Genomic DNA, 20,662 nt, shown 5'->3' on the forward strand with positions numbered 1-20,662 from the left:
GTTGTTTACTCAGAAATGTCTGTACAAAATTGTATAAAACAGAGAATAGTAGGTTACTGTCTTACAAATTAGAATATGTGGGGTGAGTTGAGGAAAATGTAAAAGTTCTACATACAGTTCTTCATAGACTCAGCCTGATAAATTTAAATTTATTTAGACAGTAACCTAATGTTTTATTTATCCTACCTTCTGATTTAAAACCACTTCTTTATTAAATTAACCCATAAATTTTGTATGTACCTGTCTTAAACAATAGTTTGCAAATTAATATGCTGTTGAAGTATAATGAAACAAAATTTATTACACCCCGTGATTTTGCCTGTTATTTCACATGAAGGTAAGATAAATTCTGGTAAATGCCATTGTGATTTGTCACTCCCAGAAAACAAAGGAAGGGTTGTCTGTATCAAACATTATTTTCATGCAAAGTTTATTTTGTTAATTGATCATCAGAAGGGCTTTTTTATGCTGTTGGGAAGATGGGTGGCGGTATGGGTTGTTACTTGTGCTAAGGGGATGGGGATAAAAGCACATAGGCATTTATTGGAATATATACATTAGCTCTTTGTAAATGTGGCGGTGAATCATTATCATACCCCTCATACCATAATTGTCTCCATCTATCATTTTATGGCAACCTAATGCCATTGGTCATAGACCTCATAGAGGAGATACTTTTTGACGTTTCTAAAATTTAAATGGACTGACAATACTGTAATTGTAAAAGCACTGACACTTTTATACAGATCCAGAAAGTCAAGCTTTCAAACTTTGCCCAGATTTTAGTGTGCTCTTCAGCAATTAGTTTTTAAGCTTATGAGCAAGAGAAATACATTGTTGTCTGACATCTTGACTACAGCTCTTTTCTGGTAGTTTTGTAATTTAGTGTGGTGAGGGGATAACTAGACTGTATACCAGATTTATGGGACTGGCAAGGTGTTTTGCAATATCTTACTAATTGCTCACCTTTGTGTGAATTGTAAAAACAGTTTGTCTCAATATATCTTTGTCTAAGTGCTGCACATTTTAATGTAGATAGTTGTCACTTTGCAGAAGAAAGATCTTGCTGGATCCAAGATGGCTGATTTATGGATTTTCGGTACACAAGGTTGAAAATAAAACCTGTGCATTCTTGAAATTGTTAGAATGCTTCTATCAGAATAGTTCGATCTTTGAAGTACTTTATTAAAACTTCCAAAGAAAAAAAGTCTTATCTGATTGAAGATGCTTCATTCATAATAGAGAGAATTTTTGGGGCAGATTTTCCATTTGACAGGCAGACAGTATGATCATGTACCACAGAAAACTTCCGCTCAGGGTGGCAGCGAAGAAACAAATTAAGAAAAGTGGGATATCAAAGATACTGTAAAAATGTAATCAGATTAAACAGGAAAATCTCAACTGTCGAAACATCTTTGATTGAAGATGGTTAACTGTTTATATTCTAACATTGAAGTGTTTATTATTTATGCAGCTGCTAGTTTATGCAGAAACTATTTCACATTCTGAAAGATAAGTATTTAAAGATTGAACTTTAATGACGTTTAATAGAAAACAGAGAGCATTTTTGTTTTTCTTTCAGAAGTTATTGGGAACCTGGTCTGTTTCCATGAAGCAGAGCTGGTTTTGTATAATCTTTTAATGAATTTTCAGTGTTTCTTAGCAAATTTTGTTAAAATCCAATTAAAGTGAAAATTTCTAAAATTTAAATCGGTTAATTGCTTGCAGTTTGCATTTTAGCAGTAATGCAAGAATTCTGAAATGAAAAAGTGTTTGAAAGAAAATAAGAATTTAATAGAACTTTTTGCAATAGATTTTAACAGGTACTCGTATATTTTCCAAGTCAAACCTTTGTATTAACCCTTAGCCTGCTGCAGGCAAATTTAACAGCCTTTGCAAACAGCTTGGAACCAGATCAGACGCCGATTAAATCGGCGTCTGATCAGGTTCCAAGCTGTTTGCTACTCTGACAATATTTCTTCCAATTTTGGAGCAAATTGAATGAACTTTACAATTTTAGCAGACGACATTTCCAGCAGACGACAATTTATCTAGCATGCTAAAGGTTAAACTTTTACATGTTTGTGTGAAACCCATGATAGGACTGTATCCTAATGTATGCATTGAAACAAATCTTCGTATTTCACAATAAGTTCCAATTTTAGCATAAGATGGCTTTGAGAAACATGATCAAGAATACTATGGTTCAGTTTTGTCATGCTTTTGGATTTGTTAGCTCACCTGAGTGCATAGTGTGAACAAGCTGTGAATCTCAGTTGAGTGATCTAAGACCATCACAGTGCTCTTGTTTTTTTGTTTTTTTTTTTAATATTATTGAAATATTACAAATATATTTGGAGTCTGAAGAATGTAAGATTTTTCACTGATATGCAGTTTTGTTTCTTTATCTTTTCAGAAGAAAGAAAGTTATTTATAGGAATGTTATCGAAAAAGTTTAGCGAGACAGAAGTTAAAATGATGTTTGCTCCATTTGGTAATATAGAAGACTGTACGGTATTACGAGATCAAAATGGTCAAAGTAGAGGTAAGGCTGCATACATACGCATTTCTGTCAGTGGGAGCCAAGTTAGTTATATGTTATTTTTTAGCTCGCCAGAACACAAATTGCGCTTTGCAAGGTTTTAAGATGGTTTGATGTTCATAGTCAGTAATTGTGTTTTTATGCTTTACATCCAACTGTCTGTAGCAATCTTAATCAAACTTGGAAACCATGTAAAATCTGAGTCAAGTTGATTTTGTTGGCTTTCTTGTTTGTAGATGAATACTGCATAGAATCCAACATTATTTATTTTTACTATTTATACGCCGGAAGGGACATAATATGTTATACCCCCTCTATCCGTCCGTCCATTAGCAATTTTGTGTCTGCTCTGTAACTCTTGAACCCCTTGAAGAATTTTGAAGAAACTTGACACAAATGTTCACCACATCGAGACAACTTGCAGAACGCATGTTTTGGATGGCTAGCTTCAAGGTCAAGGTCACACTTGGGCGTCAAAGGTCATATGATTTTGTTTCGTGTCCGCTCTGTAACTCTTGAACTGCTTGAAGGATTTCAAAAAAAGCTTGGCACAAATGTACACCACATCTAGACAACTTGCAGAGCGCATGTTACGGATGGCTTGCTTCAAGATCAAGGTCACTCTTAGGGGTCAAAGGTCATATGACTGTTTCGTATGTATATTGCTCTGCATTGCGGTGTTCTTGTTTTTTATTTTGGCAGATCCCCTTCTTGTTCACTTACAAAAATTTTTTTTTAAATTACTTCCCTTTTATGTTACTATAAATAGCTATTTTGTAACTTTTTTATTATTGGCCATAGGGAAAAACTGAAACTACTTTTCTGTGGTACAACATGGATGGTACCTCCAATTTTTAGGTGTATTCTGACATATCTGTACCTGGTAAGGATTTTTTTGTGGACTTAGAATTTTTTTTTGGAATTTCTTCCCTTTGCTGTTCATGTCCTTTAGGCTTCAACAGTCAAGTTCTTTAAATTTTGCTCCCATCCTCTGATATAACCCTTAGGGCGTTTATTGCATCACTTAGCGGAGCTCTTGTTATCTACTGTTACTATTGGCAGCGTTTCCTAAAATCCAGTAATATCTGACTTAAATCTTGGGGCATGTCCCATTAACCATTTATTCTCAATTATTTCTAAGGAAGGTTCTGATTATTTCAAAAAATGATACCTTGTCATGTTTGTTGATGTGATGCTGTGATTTCGCTATAAATTCTATTGAAACAGCAAATTTATGAGAACATCATTTTCCAACACTTCTGTTACAACACAGGCACCCCACAGCACCAGGGGTTACGTGTTTTATATCATTTTATGTTACATAATTTTAAGATTTGCTGATAGATTAAACAATATAAAACTGATATGTTCTGGCAAAAGAAAGTGGTATTGATGGATGTTGTCATGATGTATGGGGTACTCCAGGGGAGATACTCTCAGGGGTTCAAAGAAATGAGAATTTTACACAAAGAGAAAACAGTTATCTATGAGGGAATCTGTCAGGAACAGTCTTTGGTTGTTAACCTTTACCCTGCTAAATTTCTAAAATGGACTAGTCCATCATTCAATTTGGGAAGTACCATTTGTTATTTGAAGGGGTGTTCATGGAAAATTTACTGACTGAATAGGGAACAGTGCAGACCGTGATCAGCCTGCACGTCTGTGCAATCTGATCTTGGTCTGCACTGGTCGCAAAGGAAGAATTACTTGCCACCAATATTTTGTATTATGTAGTTATCAAAATCACAATCCCACATGATGGATCATGTCTCTCCTTGTCAATATACAGACCTGACAGCTTATAGATTTTTGTATAAAGAATGGGCATGAAAGGTTAATGTATCATTACTGGAAGTCATATAAAAGATACTGAAATTGTTACTTTGTGTTTATTTATGTTTTTTGTTTGTCAATATACTGGGTCACAAAGGAACAAAATGCAATATATATTTTGTGTCCATTAGGGTCATATCTAAAAGCAGCAATTTTCTCATTTGGCAGCTTTTTTTTTTACTTGTCTTTGGCAATAGTATATGGTCTTTTTTTTGTGTCTTGAAATGCCAAAAAATCCAACTAATTCATTTTCATTTGATCATTCAGCCTATTTTTCTATAGACATACAATTTAAAATGGAAAACTGGTCGGTTCTACTTTCGACATTCAGCCTCCACACATGTTTAAATGCATCCAGTTTTAATTCATGCTCTAAACCAGTCCAGTAGATTTAAAACAACTGTAATTTGCATAAGGAAGGTTCCATAATCTGTTTATGAATAACGTCTTAATGAGCATCAGTGAACTGTCTGCTGGACTTGTTCATCATTTTTTTTCTTGTCTATTATTAATTACATGCAGGTGCCTTCCTGTCCAAGTGGTTAAGTTTCTGAGTTAGAATCACTTACCCCTCATAGATATGGGTTCAAAACCTCACTTCGAGGGTTCAACCCAATAAGGGCATATCTACATATGATTATTATAAATATGTAGATACGCCCTTATTGCGTTGAACCCTCGACTTTGGATATAGAATTCTTTGTGTGAGGAAGTCTGTGGTTCACACTGTTGCGATGCACCTGCCCGTGGCTGAATCAATGCCAGTAGAGGCAACTTGGGTCTTTAGTTGGAATATGACTTAAAAGTTTTAGTATGAAGCTAAATAAGAAAAAAAGGTTTTCTACATGCTGAATGTTTTGAGTTGTTTGACGTCTTCAGCAATGATCATATTGTTCTGACAGAATAAAGATTGTCAGAGGGCATGAAATGAAAGCAGTAATTGTTAGTTATTCATATTGTTGGAAAAGGGTATTGCTGAAAACTTGTGTTTATTGGGCATCAAAGGTCAACATACATGTATTATATAAATTGATAAATGAAAGGGGGAAGGACAATTTTTAACCAGGTTTTCAACGAAAACCTGAGTTATTAGATTGGGGTAGATGTCGGTCGGGCGGGCGGGCGGCGGCGGTGGCGGCGGCAGCGTCAAACTGGTGTTTCCGGTCAATAACTTTTGTTTCGGTAAAGATATTTGAATAAAACTTGGTATGTATGTAGCTTATATCAAGACAAAAGCTGGGATTGATTTTTGGGTTTCTGGGGTCAAGGTCAAGGTCACTGTTACTTAAAATAGAAAAAGGGTTTCCGGTCAATAACTTTTGTTTCGGTAAAGATATTTGAATAAAACTTGGTACATATGTAGCTTATATCAAGACAAAGGCTGGGATTGATTTTGGGGTTTCTGGGGTCAAGGTCAAGGTCACTGTTACTTAAAATAGAAAAAGGGTTTCCGGTCAATAACTTTTGTTTCGGTAAAGATATTTGAATAAAACTTGGTGTGTATGTAGCTTATATCAAGACAAAGGCTGGGATTGATTTTGGGGTTTCTGGGGTCAAGGTCAAGGTCACTGTTACTTAAAATAGAAAAAAGGTTTCCGGTCAATAACTTTTGTTTCAGTAAAGATATTTGAATAAAACTTGGTATGTATGTAGCTTATATCAAGACAAAGGCTGGGATTGATTTTGGGGTTTCTGGGTCAAGGTCAAGGTCACTGTTACTTAAAATAGAAAAAGGGTTTCCGGTCAATAACTTAACTTAGGAATGAGCTATCATTATGAAACTTGGTGTATAGCAAACTTATATAAAGTTGTAGCTTGGGATTGATTTTGGGGTTTCTGGGATCAAGGTCAAGGTCATTGTTACTAAAAATAGGGTTAGGGTTAGGTTAGGGTTAGGGTTAGCATATCTTCTACATGCATGGAGGGATTTTGATGAAAGTTGGCACAATTGTTCACCATCATGAGACGGAGTGTCATACGCAAGAACCAGGTCCCTAGGTCTAAGGTCAAGGTCACACTTAGAGGTCAAAGGATACAAGAATGAAAAGTTTGTCCGGAGCATATTTTCTTCATGCATAGAGGGATTTTGATGTAACTTGGCACAATTATACACCATCATGAGACGAAGTGTCTTGCGCAGTTCCATTCTTTAGAATTACTTCCCTTTGTTGTTACTATAAATAGCTTATATTGTAACTTTTTCATTACTAGACGTAGGGAAAAATCGAGACCACTTTTCTGTAGTACAACATGCATGTAACATCCAATTTTGAGGTGTATTTTGACCAATCTCTACCTGGTAAGGATTTCTGTGTGGACTTAAAATTATTTTTTTTGTATTTTTTTTTTTTTTTTTTTTTTTTTTTTTTTTTTTTAAGATTAACTTCCCTTAGTTGTTACTATAAATAACTTATATTGTAACTTTTTTTTATAATTGACCTTAGGGAAAAACCAAGACCACTTTTCTGTGGTACAACATAGTTGTTACTTTCTAATTTTAGGTGAATTTTAAGGTATCTCTACCTGGTAAGGAGTTTTTTTGTGGACTTAGAAAAACAAAAGAATTACAGTGATTACTAAACAACCACAAAATTAAAATTACATCTGCAAATACAGGTGCTAGAGTAAAGAAATTTGCTGTGACGGGCGTATATTGTGACATTCTGGCACTCTTGTTTATTCTTATGAAAAGTGTTGAAAACCTGGTTTCGTGGCATTGCCGCGTTTCTTGTTTATGGAGGGTGGGGTGGATATTATGGTGTCACATTGGAATATAGGTTTGCAAAGAATGCATTATATTCTTTAAAACTTTCACATTTGTTTTACATATTAATTTTGTAGTTTCTTCAAATCAGAGTCTTTTCTTTTGAAGATACACAATTTTTTTATGGCATTGCTTTTTAAAACATTTAATAGTAGTACTGCCATCTATTCATTCTGTTTGAATTCCAATTTTTCTGGAGATAATGTTGTTTAGAAGGCATTGCATGAGGATCTGTCTTGAAATTGCATCATTTTGAGACAATTTTCTTTGAAGTATTGTCTAAATCAATGTTACATTTGCCAGAGAGCCCGGTTTTTATGAGTGTGTATTTCACAATGGTTGGTTTTAATTGGTTGTTTGTGCTCAATGTGGATTGATATCATTGAACAGGCCTGCTATACAATGATAGATGACTGTTTCTTTTTAAAATTTCTCATCTCCAAGAGTTTCCAAGACTTGAAGAGCACTGAGACTACAGTAGCATACCATATTGTACCCAATTTGTGCACCCTCTAATTTAGCTCCATCTACATGCATTTAGTAACAGTGTACTTAAAACTGAGAAACCCCTTAACTTTAAATACAGTACAGCTTCTCTAGAGCGAACACTGTTGAAAAGGTCAGAAGTTGGTTGTTGCTATGCAGAAGTTCATTTAGTAAGAAATCCTAATGGGAAAAGAATATTATCTACGAAGAGAGATCTCTTCTAAGGTGCCATTAACAGAAGTTATTCGGTATTGCCTGGCCAGTGATATTCTTGAAGTATGTAGATTTTGAGTACATGAACAAAGAAAATGTTTCCTGTGAACATTTGTCAAATTTGTCACCTCAAGTTAATAGTCTTCAACAGACATCATATTTTGCAAAATTTTAGTTACCATCGTCAAAGATATATTAAGGCGAGACACGGAAGTCAGTTTAGAGAATGCAGAAATGCAACTGAAATGATATGAAATCTAGGAGTGTTTTGATGTTTGTGTAATTCTTTTCTTTTTTTTAAATGTATTACAGGTTGTGCTTTCATCACATTTTCAAGTCGACAATCAGCTCAAAACTGTATCAAAAACATGCATCACTCACAGACAATGGAGGTAAGTTATCAAACAAACTGCAAGTATCTGTGTTTGTCTGTCACCTTCCAGGAAGTTCTCACACCTTAGGATTGAATTTCCCATAATTCTTCAGATCTATCTACAAGGTGTAAACTACATTTACAGGCTTGTCTAGTTGGTTTTACAGTATAAAGTAATTATAAAAGTGTAGCAAGTTGACATATCTTTTGTCGGTTATTTTTTGTTAGCTCACCTGTCACATAGTGACAAGGTGAGCTTTTGTGATCACCCTTCGTCCGTCGTCCATCGTCAGTCCGTCCGTGCGTCAACAATTTCTTGTCTGCACAATAGTGGTTTCATTTATGATTTTATTTTAACCAAACTTGCACACAACTTGTATCACCATAAGATCTCGGTTCCTTTCTTGAGCTGGCCAGATCCCATCAAGGTTCCAGAGTTATGGCCCCTGAAAGGGCCATAATTAGCTATTTTGACCTTGTCTGCACAATAGCAGCTTTATTTATGATTTGATTTTTACCAAACTGGCACACAACTTGTATCACCATAAGATCTTAGTTCCTTTCTTGAACTGGCCAGATTCCTTTATGCGTTCCAGAGTTATGGCCCCTGAAAGGGCCAAAATTAGCTATTTTGACCTTGTCTGCACAATAGCAGCTTCATTTATGATTTGAATTTAATCAAACTTGCACAAAACTTGTGTCACCATAAGATCTCGGTTCCTTTCTTGAACCGGCCAGATCCCATAATGGGTTCCAGAGTTATGGCCCCTGAAAGGTCCAAAATTAGCTATTTTGACCTTGTTTGCACAATAGCAGCTTCATTTATGATTTGATTTTAACCAAACTTGCACACAACTTGTATCACCATGAGATCTTGCTTCCTTTCTTTAACTGACCAGATTCCATCATAGGTTCCAGAGTTATGGCCCCTTAAAGGTCCAGAATTGGCTATTTTGGCTTTTGCAGCCATATAGAGACTTCATTTATGGTTTTATTTGATACAAACTTCCAAAATATCTTCAACAACAATAAATCTTGGATTCCATGACAAATCCGATCCAATCTTAGGTTCCAGAGTTATTTTATATCTGATTACCTCCCCTGATTGTAATCAAAATGGATTTATATCAGTAAGTACTTATAGGACTTATTTGAAATTTCATTATTGTCATTAGTTAGGGTAGATAACTATGGACTGATTTTATGTCAAATTACCTCCCTTTATTTCAAGTTAAAATGGGTATATCTCCGTAACTAATGAAGATACTGATCTGAAATTTCATTTATGTCAACAGATTTATTTGGCAGATCCTTCTTTTGTTCACTTACAATAATTTTTTTTTTAATTACTTCCCTTTTACGTTACTATAAATAGCTTATTTTTAGTAACTTTTTTATTATTGGCCGTAGGGAAAAACTGAGACTACTTTTCTGTGGTACAACATGGATGGTACCACCAATTTTTAGGTGTATTTTGACATATCTGTACCTTGTAAGATTTTTTTTTTCTTTTTGGTTAAATTTCTTCCCTTTGTTGTTCCTGTCCTTTGGACTTAGATATTTTTTCTGAGGACCTTCTTGTCCTCAAGTGCAATGATAACAGGTGAGCGATATAGGGCCATCATGGCCCTCTTGTTACAGTTACGGTGCAAATATGGAAGTTTTTCGAGAATCCTCAAGATTTACAGGATTTCCATACATTTTTGTTACAGGTTCAAGGTTTCAGCCATAGGCATTGTTTTTATGCCCCCGAAGGGAGGCATATTAGTTTTCAACTGTCCGCCCGTTCGTTCGTCACAACTTTAACTTTTTGCATGAAGGCACTTTACTCGCGAACCTCTGCACCCAGGACCTTCAAACTTCACATGCTGATAGTACTTACTGAGTACACGACCCCTACTGACTTTGGGGTTACCAGGTCAAAGGTCAAGGTCACAGGGGCCAGTGTTAACTTTTTGCATGAAGGCACTTTACTTGCGAACCACTGCACCAAGGACCTTCAAACTTCACTTGCTGATAGTACTTATTCATCGCACGACTCCTACTGACTTTGGGGTCACCAGGTCAAAGGTCAAGGTCACAGGGGCCAATGTTAACTTTTTGCATGAAGGCACTTTACTCACGAACCACTGCACCCAGGACCTTCAAACTTCACATGCTGATAGTACTTATTGAGTACACGACCCCTATTGACTTTAGGGTCACCAGGTCAAAGGTCAAGGTCACCAGGTTAAAGGTCAAGGCGCTGCGGGGGCATTTGTCACATTAGTGACAGCTCTTGTTGTGACTTCTTTGCCATTTAGTTGCTACTGCTAAAAAGCATTAGTGAGGAATAACACAAGACATTTCTTGTGTGATTTGCATATAAAAGGACCATTTCTGTCATCATACACAGTAATTTTAGATGTGAAAATTATGGGAGGTTTTCTTTTTGGGGACTGCTATAGGGAGTATAGGGGGTGGAGTGTAGGGCCTTATTGCTAGAGGGAGTATGTAGGTGGTCATATTGTATGAAAATGCGTATAAGCCAGAGGGAGTGTAGGGGACAGAGTGTAGGGGCCTCATTGCTAGAGGGGCATGTGGGGAACGGAGTGTGGGGGCCACGTTGCTAGACGGAGTAAGGGGACAGGATGTAGGGGTCTTATTGCTAGAGAGTGTCTGAGGAAAGGGGTGTAGGGGCCTCGTTGCTAGAGGGAGTGAGGGGATGGGATGTAGGGGTCTTATTGCTAGAGTGTCTCAGGGAAGGGGTGTAGGGGCCTCATTGCTAGAGAGCATATAGGCGACTGAGTGTAGGGCCTACATGGCTAGAGGGAGTGTGGGGAGGGAATGTAGTTGTCTTATTGCTGGAAGGAGTTTGGAGGAGAAATATCTGTCAAGGTCTTACTGTGTGAAAAATTGTCAGTGGTCAATATGTTAAACTTAAGCCCTGTCCAAAGGTATGAAGTATCTTGTACATTGCAGCTTGATAAAATTTATAAGACAATCCTTTGGAATAATAGAACGCAACCATGCAAAATAGTTTCAGACGCGATTTGATTAGGAAGAAAAGTGCTACACCCCTTGCACCAGCTTATAAGCAGAACTCATACAGTTAAATTGAATGGGTGCTATGATCACATACGACATAGGACTTGTAAAAGAACCTAGTACTGCATACCAGAGAAAAGAGAAGAAAAACTTTCAAATTCTGAAATTTTAAAGCTGTGATAAGATGTAAGGCTTAGAGCAATATCATTTTGTTGGAGTGACTACCTGACCTGTTCATTGTTGGAAAAGATTGTCTTAACATTTATTTGAGTGGTGTGTTATAATTTCTAAGTGTTTTACATGCTTTCTTATACTCGCTACTTCTAAGAAACATTTCTGTCAAGAACTGCAAATTTATTTATTTATTTGACATGGAACATGCATACAGCTTGCTCATACTTTAAGCTGAAGAAATAATTTATATTCCTCAAAACAAAATGAAAATTGACATTTACAACGTGTTTAGAGTTGAAATATTGAAAACATAATTTGGAAGAATGTCTTAGTTAAATAGTTGCATTATCAGCTTTTCTGCCATGCTTAAAAAAGAAAACATATTTTCAACTTTGCCGTATTTAATTTCAGGAAATTTTAGAGAACACTTCACATGCTTAAAAGATATTTGATAAATGGATATAGGTGGTTTAAGGTTATAAATTTCACGAGATTAAATCAGCCTGTAGTGTTCTATCTTGTAATACAGCATAAACAATGTATATGCTGTGATTTCTTACCCATTGTACATCATCAAAAATTTAAGCACCTGCAAGTTCTGCTGGTTGTTTTTTTGGAAGCTTGTTTTTTTTGTGGAAGCTCCGGTTGTTGAGATAAAAATGAAATAAGTTTGAAATATAAAACCAGACTTTATTAGACATTACATGTGGTGCCAAAAGGCCAGGCATGTTCCATAAAATATTGACACACCTACAATTTTTATTTATGCCTAAATGTTTCAGGTAAAGCAAAGTTAAGATCAGTTCTAGAAAATTATTAACATTCACAAAAAGTTTTTATACGCCCGTCTGAAAGACGGAACGTATTATGGGAATGGTGGGCGGGAGGTGTCCACAAATTTTGTACGGAGCATTTCTTCTTCATGCATGGAGGAATTTTGATTTAACTTGGCGGAAATGTTCACAATCAGGAGACAGAGTGTCATGTGCAAAACCAGGTCCCTAGGTCTAAGGTCAAGGTCACACTTAGAGGTCAAAGGTCAGATACAAGAATGACAACTTAACAAGCTCTTGATGGGCATATTTTGTGACTATAGCACCCTTGTTATGAGATTGAAAGATATTTTTGTTTCCAACTTTTAGTCTCGGCATCACATGAAAAGGTCACCTGGAAACATACAGACATTGAAATAATTATTAGAATTTGGGAAAATTGGCACATTTTGGAAACACTTATTGCGCAAGCTTTTGTGAATCAGGTGTTAATTGACAATACAATGCAGGTCCCAACAACCTAAACTCATGCTACTAAATATGGTACAATTAAAGTATTTGTTATAAAATAACAATCACAAAACTATGAACTGCACAAAATACATTTGATTCGTCTGCGTAATAACAAGCAATCCATTGATGTCACAGCTGTATTAACTCAGAAAGACATCATTCATGTAGTTATTTTTATGTACTTTCTCAGTTTCTGTAAACTAATTTGCCAATAATTTTCATTTTCTCTCTGACAGCAAAAATATTACACAACTCAGAAATTGTGTCCATAGTTTATTGTCTTACAGACTATTGAAACAGGCAGTAATTAATCAGCGTGTTGCTATTGCCAGAGTTTTACCAGATTTGTCGGACCCTAGAGCATAATTCTGGTTTTCTTGTTTGAGAAGTTCCCTCAGGAGGATAGCGCTTCTCTTAAATATTCTGACATGGTTTGGGAATTTCTGTTGTCTTGCCCCAACTTATACAGAATTGGATTGATTAGTTGAGCTGCGGCATGAGAAAACCAACATAGTGGCTTTGCGACCAGCATGGATCCAGACCAGCCTGCACATCCATGCAGTCTGGTCAGGATCCATGCTGTTCGCTAACAGTTTCTCTAATTGCAATAGGCTTGGAAAGCGAACAGTATGGATCCTGACCAGACAGCGCGAATGCGCAGGCTGGTCTGGATCCACGCTGGTCGCAAAGCCACTATGTTGGTTTTCTCATGGCACGGCTCAGTTGACATATTCTGTTCTCTTCTCTTGTAAAGAAAGTAAGGATTGGACATTGCAGTAATTCTTCTGAGGTCCTTGTCACCACTGAACAGGAAACAAACAGGGAGTTGTTCCATGTTATGTCTGTGAATAATATCTGACACACAGGAAGTTGAATGACATTCTGACTGTGTTTGGTATCTGACACACAGGAAGTTGAATGACATTCTGACTGTGTGTGGTATCTGACACACAGGAAGTTGAATGACATTCTGACTGTGTGACTTCGTGGGATATCTGACACTCAGAAAGTTGCGTGACATTCTGACTGTTTGTGATATCTGTCTCACCAGAAGTTGCATGGAGTTCTGACTGTGTGTGATATCTGACACACGGGAAGTTGAATAACATTCTGACTGTGTGTGATATCTGACACACAGGAAGTTGAATGACATTCTGACTGTGTGTGGCATCTGACACACAGGAAGTTGAATGACATTCTGACTGTGTGTGGTATCTGACACACAGGAAGTTGAATGACATTCCGACTGAGTGTGATATCTGACACGCAGAAAGCTGTTTGGCATTTGGACTGTGTCTGATATTTGGCACACAGGAAGTTATATGGCGTTCTGTCTGTAAATAATATCAGACACGCAGAAAGCTGTATGACTTTATGACTGTGTAAAACTTTTTCAGACACACTGGAAGTTACATGTCGCTCTGACTATGTAAAGCTTCAGACACACAGAAAGTTGTATGTTGTTTTTACTGTGTATGGCAGGTTGGATGGTATTCTATGTATAATATCAGACACCACAGAAAGTTTTATGGCATTCTGACTCTGTATAATACAAGATAATCTAAGAATAGTAACAATTCAGGTCCTTCATAAGGCAATAATGTCACAGTTTCGCAATAATGTCGCAGTTTCCTGGCATATTGACAAACTAACAGACTGGTTGTAGAGTTCTAAAAGACAGCCTGTCACAGGGGCATTGTCATTTCATTTTTTGCATGGTTACTAGAGACAGTCAAGTTGGTGAGAATTATATTTAGTTAGTCTAGAATATTTGTCTTTGTCTTAAATCTTCTTGTTAAAAACCTCTGAGACAAGACAGTTTCCAGTGGAAGTTTTTAGGAATGATCTTACTGACATGAAACAAGGTTATCCCATTTAGAAGATCTGGTTGTTGCATCCACACTTTTCCTATTTTGGAAGGTTAAAAGCTTACTTGGTGACATCTTAAGTTTGTTGTTGTTGTTTTTTTTTGTCCCAGAATTGTTAATACAGAGTTGGTCCTAGATTATGTGTCATTGGTGTTAGATTTTGTTATGTTTTCAGGGATGTAGTTCACCATTAGTAGTAAAATTTGCTGACACACAGAAAGAAAAAGAACAGAAAAAGTTACAGCAAATGAATGCTAATTTACTGGCCTCATTTGGAGGAGGGACAGGAGGTGGAGGCTTGAATCTAGGGCCACAGTATTTAGCGGTATGTAGACAAGGGTTGTCATGAAATTGTTGAATTTTGTGCCATAGTATGGTAGGGGTAAAACGAAACATTTCCAACTTTCTGATCTTATTCAGCATGTGAACATTGCTGGATGGGGTAGGGGAGGGGAAGTGGTTTGGGAATAAGGAATTGTATATTACACTTGGCATTAGTTTTGAAAAATGACTGGTGTACAGCTTGGCCATAAAAGCGAAAAAGGTTATTGCTTTTAACAGAGAACCAGGGGTTTTGGCCAACTGTTGTATTTCATAATTTGTATATACATTGAGGGTTATCCTGTAGTTTAATGATTAACACTCAATTTTTGGATAGGATAGGACTTGGGGGCAACTTGTTTGTAGTGGTATATATGAAGCCAAAGAACTATGGCATAATAATCATTTTCAAAAATACTGGCTTTACTTGATGACTGGAAAAACTAAACATGTAATCTTAAAGACGAATTGTATTGAAACCAGTAATACAGCATTTTACATTGTGAAGCCGTTAAACTAATTGATCATTGTCAGTAGAAGTGTGAACACTTACAGTTTTATTATCAGGCAAGAAAAGTTGATTATTTCGTCATAAGTTTTATGTACTGAAATTAAGTTTCCATGAAAGAAAGTGCGAAATCCATGAAATGTTGTTTGGCACGATACTGACAGATTTTACTGGGTGATAGAAATGTAGTATTTTTCTTTATATCGGCATGTTAGTTTTATCGGGTGTTAAAACCTTAAACATGAATGAAGGTCTCTTTCTTGTGTAATTTCGCAAGTTTATTAAGTACTGCCCTCCATTTGTTCACTGATAATTGATGACGTATGATTATTTTCTATTGCAGTTATTACAACAGGCAATGACGACTGGAAATTTAGGCATGTTTGCAAATGTCGGGAATTTAGGTAAGATCCTGGAGGAAATCTGATTTTGTTTTAGACAAACAATTATAAATCTATAACTCAAACATATTCCAGTGTTGTCACTGCCAGCTGAACATCAGTTTTAAACAGTATTCAGTTTTTTTGAATATAAGTTTATTTATAGTCGCCACCAGTATACCATATGGGTGACTTCTCCAAAAGACTGTTAGTAATCATAGTGGGAGGATAGTGCGAGATTTGGAAGATGCTCCAGTCTGGTTCTTTAGCATGCCAGATGTAAATGGACTGTTATCCCAATATTAGTAATTTTTGGAGAAGCAGGTCAAACAGTGTTACCACTGAAACATTGCATCTTCTCTATTGTATTGATTTAAACGCTAAGTAGGTGTTGGTCGTATGCTTGTGGGTAAGTGAAACCTATACTATTCCTTGTCGGGCAAAACATTTTGAACAATTAGAATAGGTTTCAAGCCAAGCTGACTGTAGACCTTCAACTTTTAGACCTCTGCAGATAATGAATACTTGTATTTAGGTTTGAATCTGGATTTAGCATCACATGCGATGTACAGTCTGACCTTCAATTGCTTGACATCTTCTGTAAACGTACAGTCTGGCCTTAAGTTAAAATACAGACTTAGCCATTTGCTTTAGTTGATCAAGGTCCAAACCATGAATTATAAAGTAGACTTTCACAAGTTGGTGAGCATTCTTATAAAAAAAGTTCAAAACAAAAAGTGAAGTAAAGAGTCTTGAAAAGAGGTTTTCTAGCTAAACTTTGTTTGATTTAACAGGAAGTTTTGAAATAATTGTTTTAATTGTTAGTTTGCTTTTTATCTGGTTGAGAAGATCTTTTCAGGATTGATGTTCAGATGTTAGTGATGACACTGGTTGATAATATTACTGAATAGTGTTGGTTTACTTTAAAAAACTTTTTCATGCAATTTTACATAATGTACAGGGAGACGGACTATTGTATTTAAGTAATGTCCATGCATTTTTGAGAGGCATGCAGTTACAAACAGTAGTGTTTTTGAGCTTGTTTGAAATGTTAAAGAATACCACAAATTCAGTAGAAAAACCAAGTTTGAAATTGAAGCTTTATGGGACTACTTCTTGTTCATGTATTCATACTTTTGTTTATTTTTTTTTCAACATATCTCTTTTTTCCAAAGCAGATGTATAGAAAATGTCTTTCTTTGCTATTTTTTGGTTCTCTCTATTTAGCAAAGTCAGAGATGCTTAAAAATAATTCAAGGTTGGTCGAACATGAGCATGGTTTTGGAGGTGGGCAATGTTTTAGATTGAGCAGTACTTGTACTTTCAGACTAAGCTGATAGAGGAGAGGGAGGGGGACTGTGGGTTAGATTAGACAGTATTTGTACTTTCAAACAAGCTCGTGTTAAAGTAAGCTGAGGGGGGAACTTTGGAGTGTGCATGAGTAGATTCTTGTGCACAGGTTTAGTTCTATCTTAACAAGTTAATTTATTGGAGCATGATCTGTATTAACATCACAAGACAATACCCCACCCACTTTATTGTTGAATAGATGACACTGGGAATGGAAGAGATGTAGAGTTCAGAAATTTATTCCTCTGTTTGTTTTGAAAAGTCACATTGGTACATTGGTCATGTTATATATATATATATGTATATATATATATGTTTTTTTCTATGTCGAAATAAAATATTGATTTTTTTCTGTTTACTGCAAAGTGACTCTTACATACTTTAATTGCCAAAATAATGTTGCAAAGGTCTGACTTTATGCCAAGAAGAAAAGTGTATCTGTTTGATCTTAACTTTGATGTCCGCATACATCTATATTGGACTGTCTATAGTTAGGATTGATAGCAATTGTTTCGAAATGAAGATGCTATTTTGTCTTTGCAACAGCACAGAAGCAGAAAGTTTCAGTTTGCAGTGACGTGCAATTATTTATTTATGTCATATGTTTTATGATCTAATACATGTTGTTTTTTGTTACACCTCCTTAAGTCTATATGTCTTATATATGTTACAATCTCTTGCCTAAATTCATACTTCCCTGCTGGGGACCCTTTTTGGGTCATTACTTTAGTAAATGTTTTGAGCTTGCCATTTACACTGTTAAATGGATCTGCATTTGGAAAACCTTCACTTGTAAATGTCAATGAATATAAACTTCTTGATAAGAATATTTCTATATGCTAACTTTTTGCAGGTTTAAATGCTATGAATATTCAACAATTACTGGCGATATTAGCTGCAGCCAGCAACAATCCAGGTATAATGACATACACGCCCGTGTATACACATATACAGAATGTGAACACATAATTCATCGTATCTACACGTTTCTGTGTAGAGTATGCTCTGTGTGTACGTTTTATGTGTTCACTATTTTACACATTGTGATTAGTACACCCCTTTAGTTGCAGAAACTTTTTCTGTCTCCAGTATACTGTTTTAGGTTGCATGTTCTACGTGCTTCAGGACATGCCCATATAGATTTTGAAGCTGTAATAAGGTGTTAAGTGTGCAGTTCAAAATTACTCAAAAGTTCAGATTTTCTGTCTATTTGACTTTTGTCATAATTGAAGCTGTACGGCAAAATGGAAAAGAAATAAAAAAATTTAGTGGATCATTTGTTCAGTCCTAAGATGGTGTGTTTTGACTCGCAACATTTTGAAGGAATACTCCTGATTCAGACTTGTGTTCCTGTTAGGAAGTTGCATAAAATTAGTGGAGATAGCTAATGAGTCCAGGAAGCAGCATATTTAAATCAGTAGAATTGCATTATAAGTTCTAATGGATACACATCTGATACTTTCGTCTGTGGTATTACTAAAAATACAAAACGAGACATTTTCATTGGAATTAACGGGAAGGAACGGAAAACAAAATAAATGATAAGAATGCTATAATTTCAAGCCAGGCTATATATAGTGGAGTGTTACATTGTGTACTATGTCTCGTGTATCCCGTGCACACTTTTCCAGTTCTGTTCTGTTTTGCTTGTTCTTGTTGTGAGTTTACAAGATGTACCTTCACTTTACTGTTGTTTTCCCCACTATTATATTCTCCACTAGTGACTACTTCATTTGTCATGCTTGGTTTATATTTGACATAATAATGTCTAGTTGCCTTTTTCAGTATTTTAAAGTCTGAGTATATTTTACTGCGGTATATAATTATATTCTTATGCCTGAAATATGACTTCTTTTGTTTCTTTTTAACTGATTAAAAAAGAAAGCAAACTAATAAAAGGTGGTATTTTACTTTCTGTCAGAAATATTAATTTTCTTTCAAGGAGATTATGGCTGAAAATTGATAAGAAAGTTTTTATTTATAACTTTTGTCTGGAAATTTCTTGCGGACTGAAACTCCAGGGACATTGGTATGACACATAAGTTACTGTAGGATTAATTTTTTCTGGTGTTCATGCATGTGTAAGTCCTACCAAATAATGCACACGTTTGAGCCTATGTTAAATGTGTGAGTCAAACCATTTGCGAATCCTGCCAAATAACACACACATTAAATAGAGCCTCAGAGGGGCTTTATGTTAAAAGTGTGCATGGGTTTACACGTTCCTGAACACAAAAAATGCCTTTAAAATCCCAAGTTTACGTGTATATGCACCGATATTGCATTTTTTGATGCTTTTGCTCTACACAGAAAATTCCAAACATATTTTGAATTTAGACTATGATTATGAAATAGGAAATAATTTATCTAAGAAAATGTGTACTTATGCACATGTTTCGTTCAGAAATAGGAAAGTTACTGCCTTTTTGCATTACTGATATTGATTTTGGCAACAACAAAATGCCAAAATGTAAGCATAGATATAAAAATGATGGGAGGGGTTCATTGATGAATGAACGTCTCCTCTAAACCAATCAGATTGCTTGAATTAATAGATATTGGAATTATATACTTCTAAATGAGCAGAAAGATAAATGGTGTAGGTGCCATTTGCATACTTTCTTCTTCGGTATCAGGCAGTTCTTAGTGCATGAAACCTTAGTTTCCCTCATGTATAGTGAATATCTTTGTGCTACAAATAATAGATTAATGCAGTATAGATAAATCATTGTTTGAATTTCTTCTGAATGAAAGGAAATGAATAGTTACAAAGATATTTCTTTAATATTTTATTTAGAACACATGCTGTTTAGATGTTCTTAAATTTCAGTAAAATGCTATGAATGTTGTAAAATGAATAATTACTTTTTGAAGAATGACAAGCATACAAATACGTGTGATGTAATAGGTTTTAAATGGAGTGTTATGTGGTATGAGCGTATGAGAGTTGATTTGTTTACGTTAACTGATGTTTTAATGCTGCAATGCCGTGTTTTCTATCAGGCCTTCTGGCGGCGTTAGCTGCCCTTGCCGGCGGGAATTCAAGTGGCAATAATAACTCGTCAACATCGAATTGCTCGAGTGCCAGCAATAATGCGGCAGGTACATTCAGTCCTCATCGTTCACGTCTATTTTTGCAGCCGCTATTTATATTGTCTGCTCTGACACATAGGGCTGTTATGCTTACTATCATTTGTATAGTGAAATTAAAGGGAGGTAAATCCTGCAGGCTTGTTGGGCATGGGACAAAAAATACCAAGTAAAGGAGAATCAACCTGTCAGTTTACACATTCTCTTTGGTTTCGTAAGGACGCTTTTTTGAAAGATAATTTCCTGGACGTCAAATTAGTTCTTGGGCATCTTTGATGGTTCAGATGCAATATTGGGAAAACTGCACTGAATCAGAAAAGACATTTTCGGATTAATGTTACATTTATGACCCATAATAAAAGAGTTGTTTGCCTGATGTGAGCATTGCAGCCCTATGCTACAAACATTTGTATTTTTGAAGTTGGCTAGCTATTTTTATTGCAATTT

At 35.8% G+C, this 20,662-nt stretch overlaps 1 protein-coding gene across 18 annotated transcripts in view; it reads left to right on the forward strand.

The window, feature by feature from the left end:
- Window positions 1-20,662, forward strand: part of LOC123551710 (CUGBP Elav-like family member 1) — a 165,856-nt gene that overhangs the window by 120,833 nt on the left and 24,361 nt on the right. For 14 of the 18 annotated variants that reach the window (XM_053541194.1, XM_053541193.1, XM_053541200.1 and 11 more), the window contains 6 exons: window positions 2,417-2,545; window positions 8,151-8,230; window positions 14,742-14,891; window positions 15,739-15,799; window positions 17,979-18,041; window positions 20,129-20,227. In XM_053541194.1, the coding sequence (XP_053397169.1) occupies window positions 2,417-2,545; window positions 8,151-8,230; window positions 14,742-14,891; window positions 15,739-15,799; window positions 17,979-18,041; window positions 20,129-20,227 (582 nt within the window). The remainder of the gene's footprint in view (window positions 1-2,416; window positions 2,546-8,150; window positions 8,231-14,741; window positions 14,892-15,738; window positions 15,800-17,978; window positions 18,042-20,128; window positions 20,228-20,662) is intronic. The other 4 variants (XM_053541202.1, XM_053541207.1, XM_053541201.1 and 1 more) reach the window with 3 other exon arrangements.

The sequence above is a fragment of the Mercenaria mercenaria genome, chromosome 4, assembly GCF_021730395.1.
Source record: "Mercenaria mercenaria strain notata chromosome 4, MADL_Memer_1, whole genome shotgun sequence".
Taxonomy (NCBI): domain Eukaryota; kingdom Metazoa; phylum Mollusca; class Bivalvia; order Venerida; family Veneridae; genus Mercenaria; species Mercenaria mercenaria.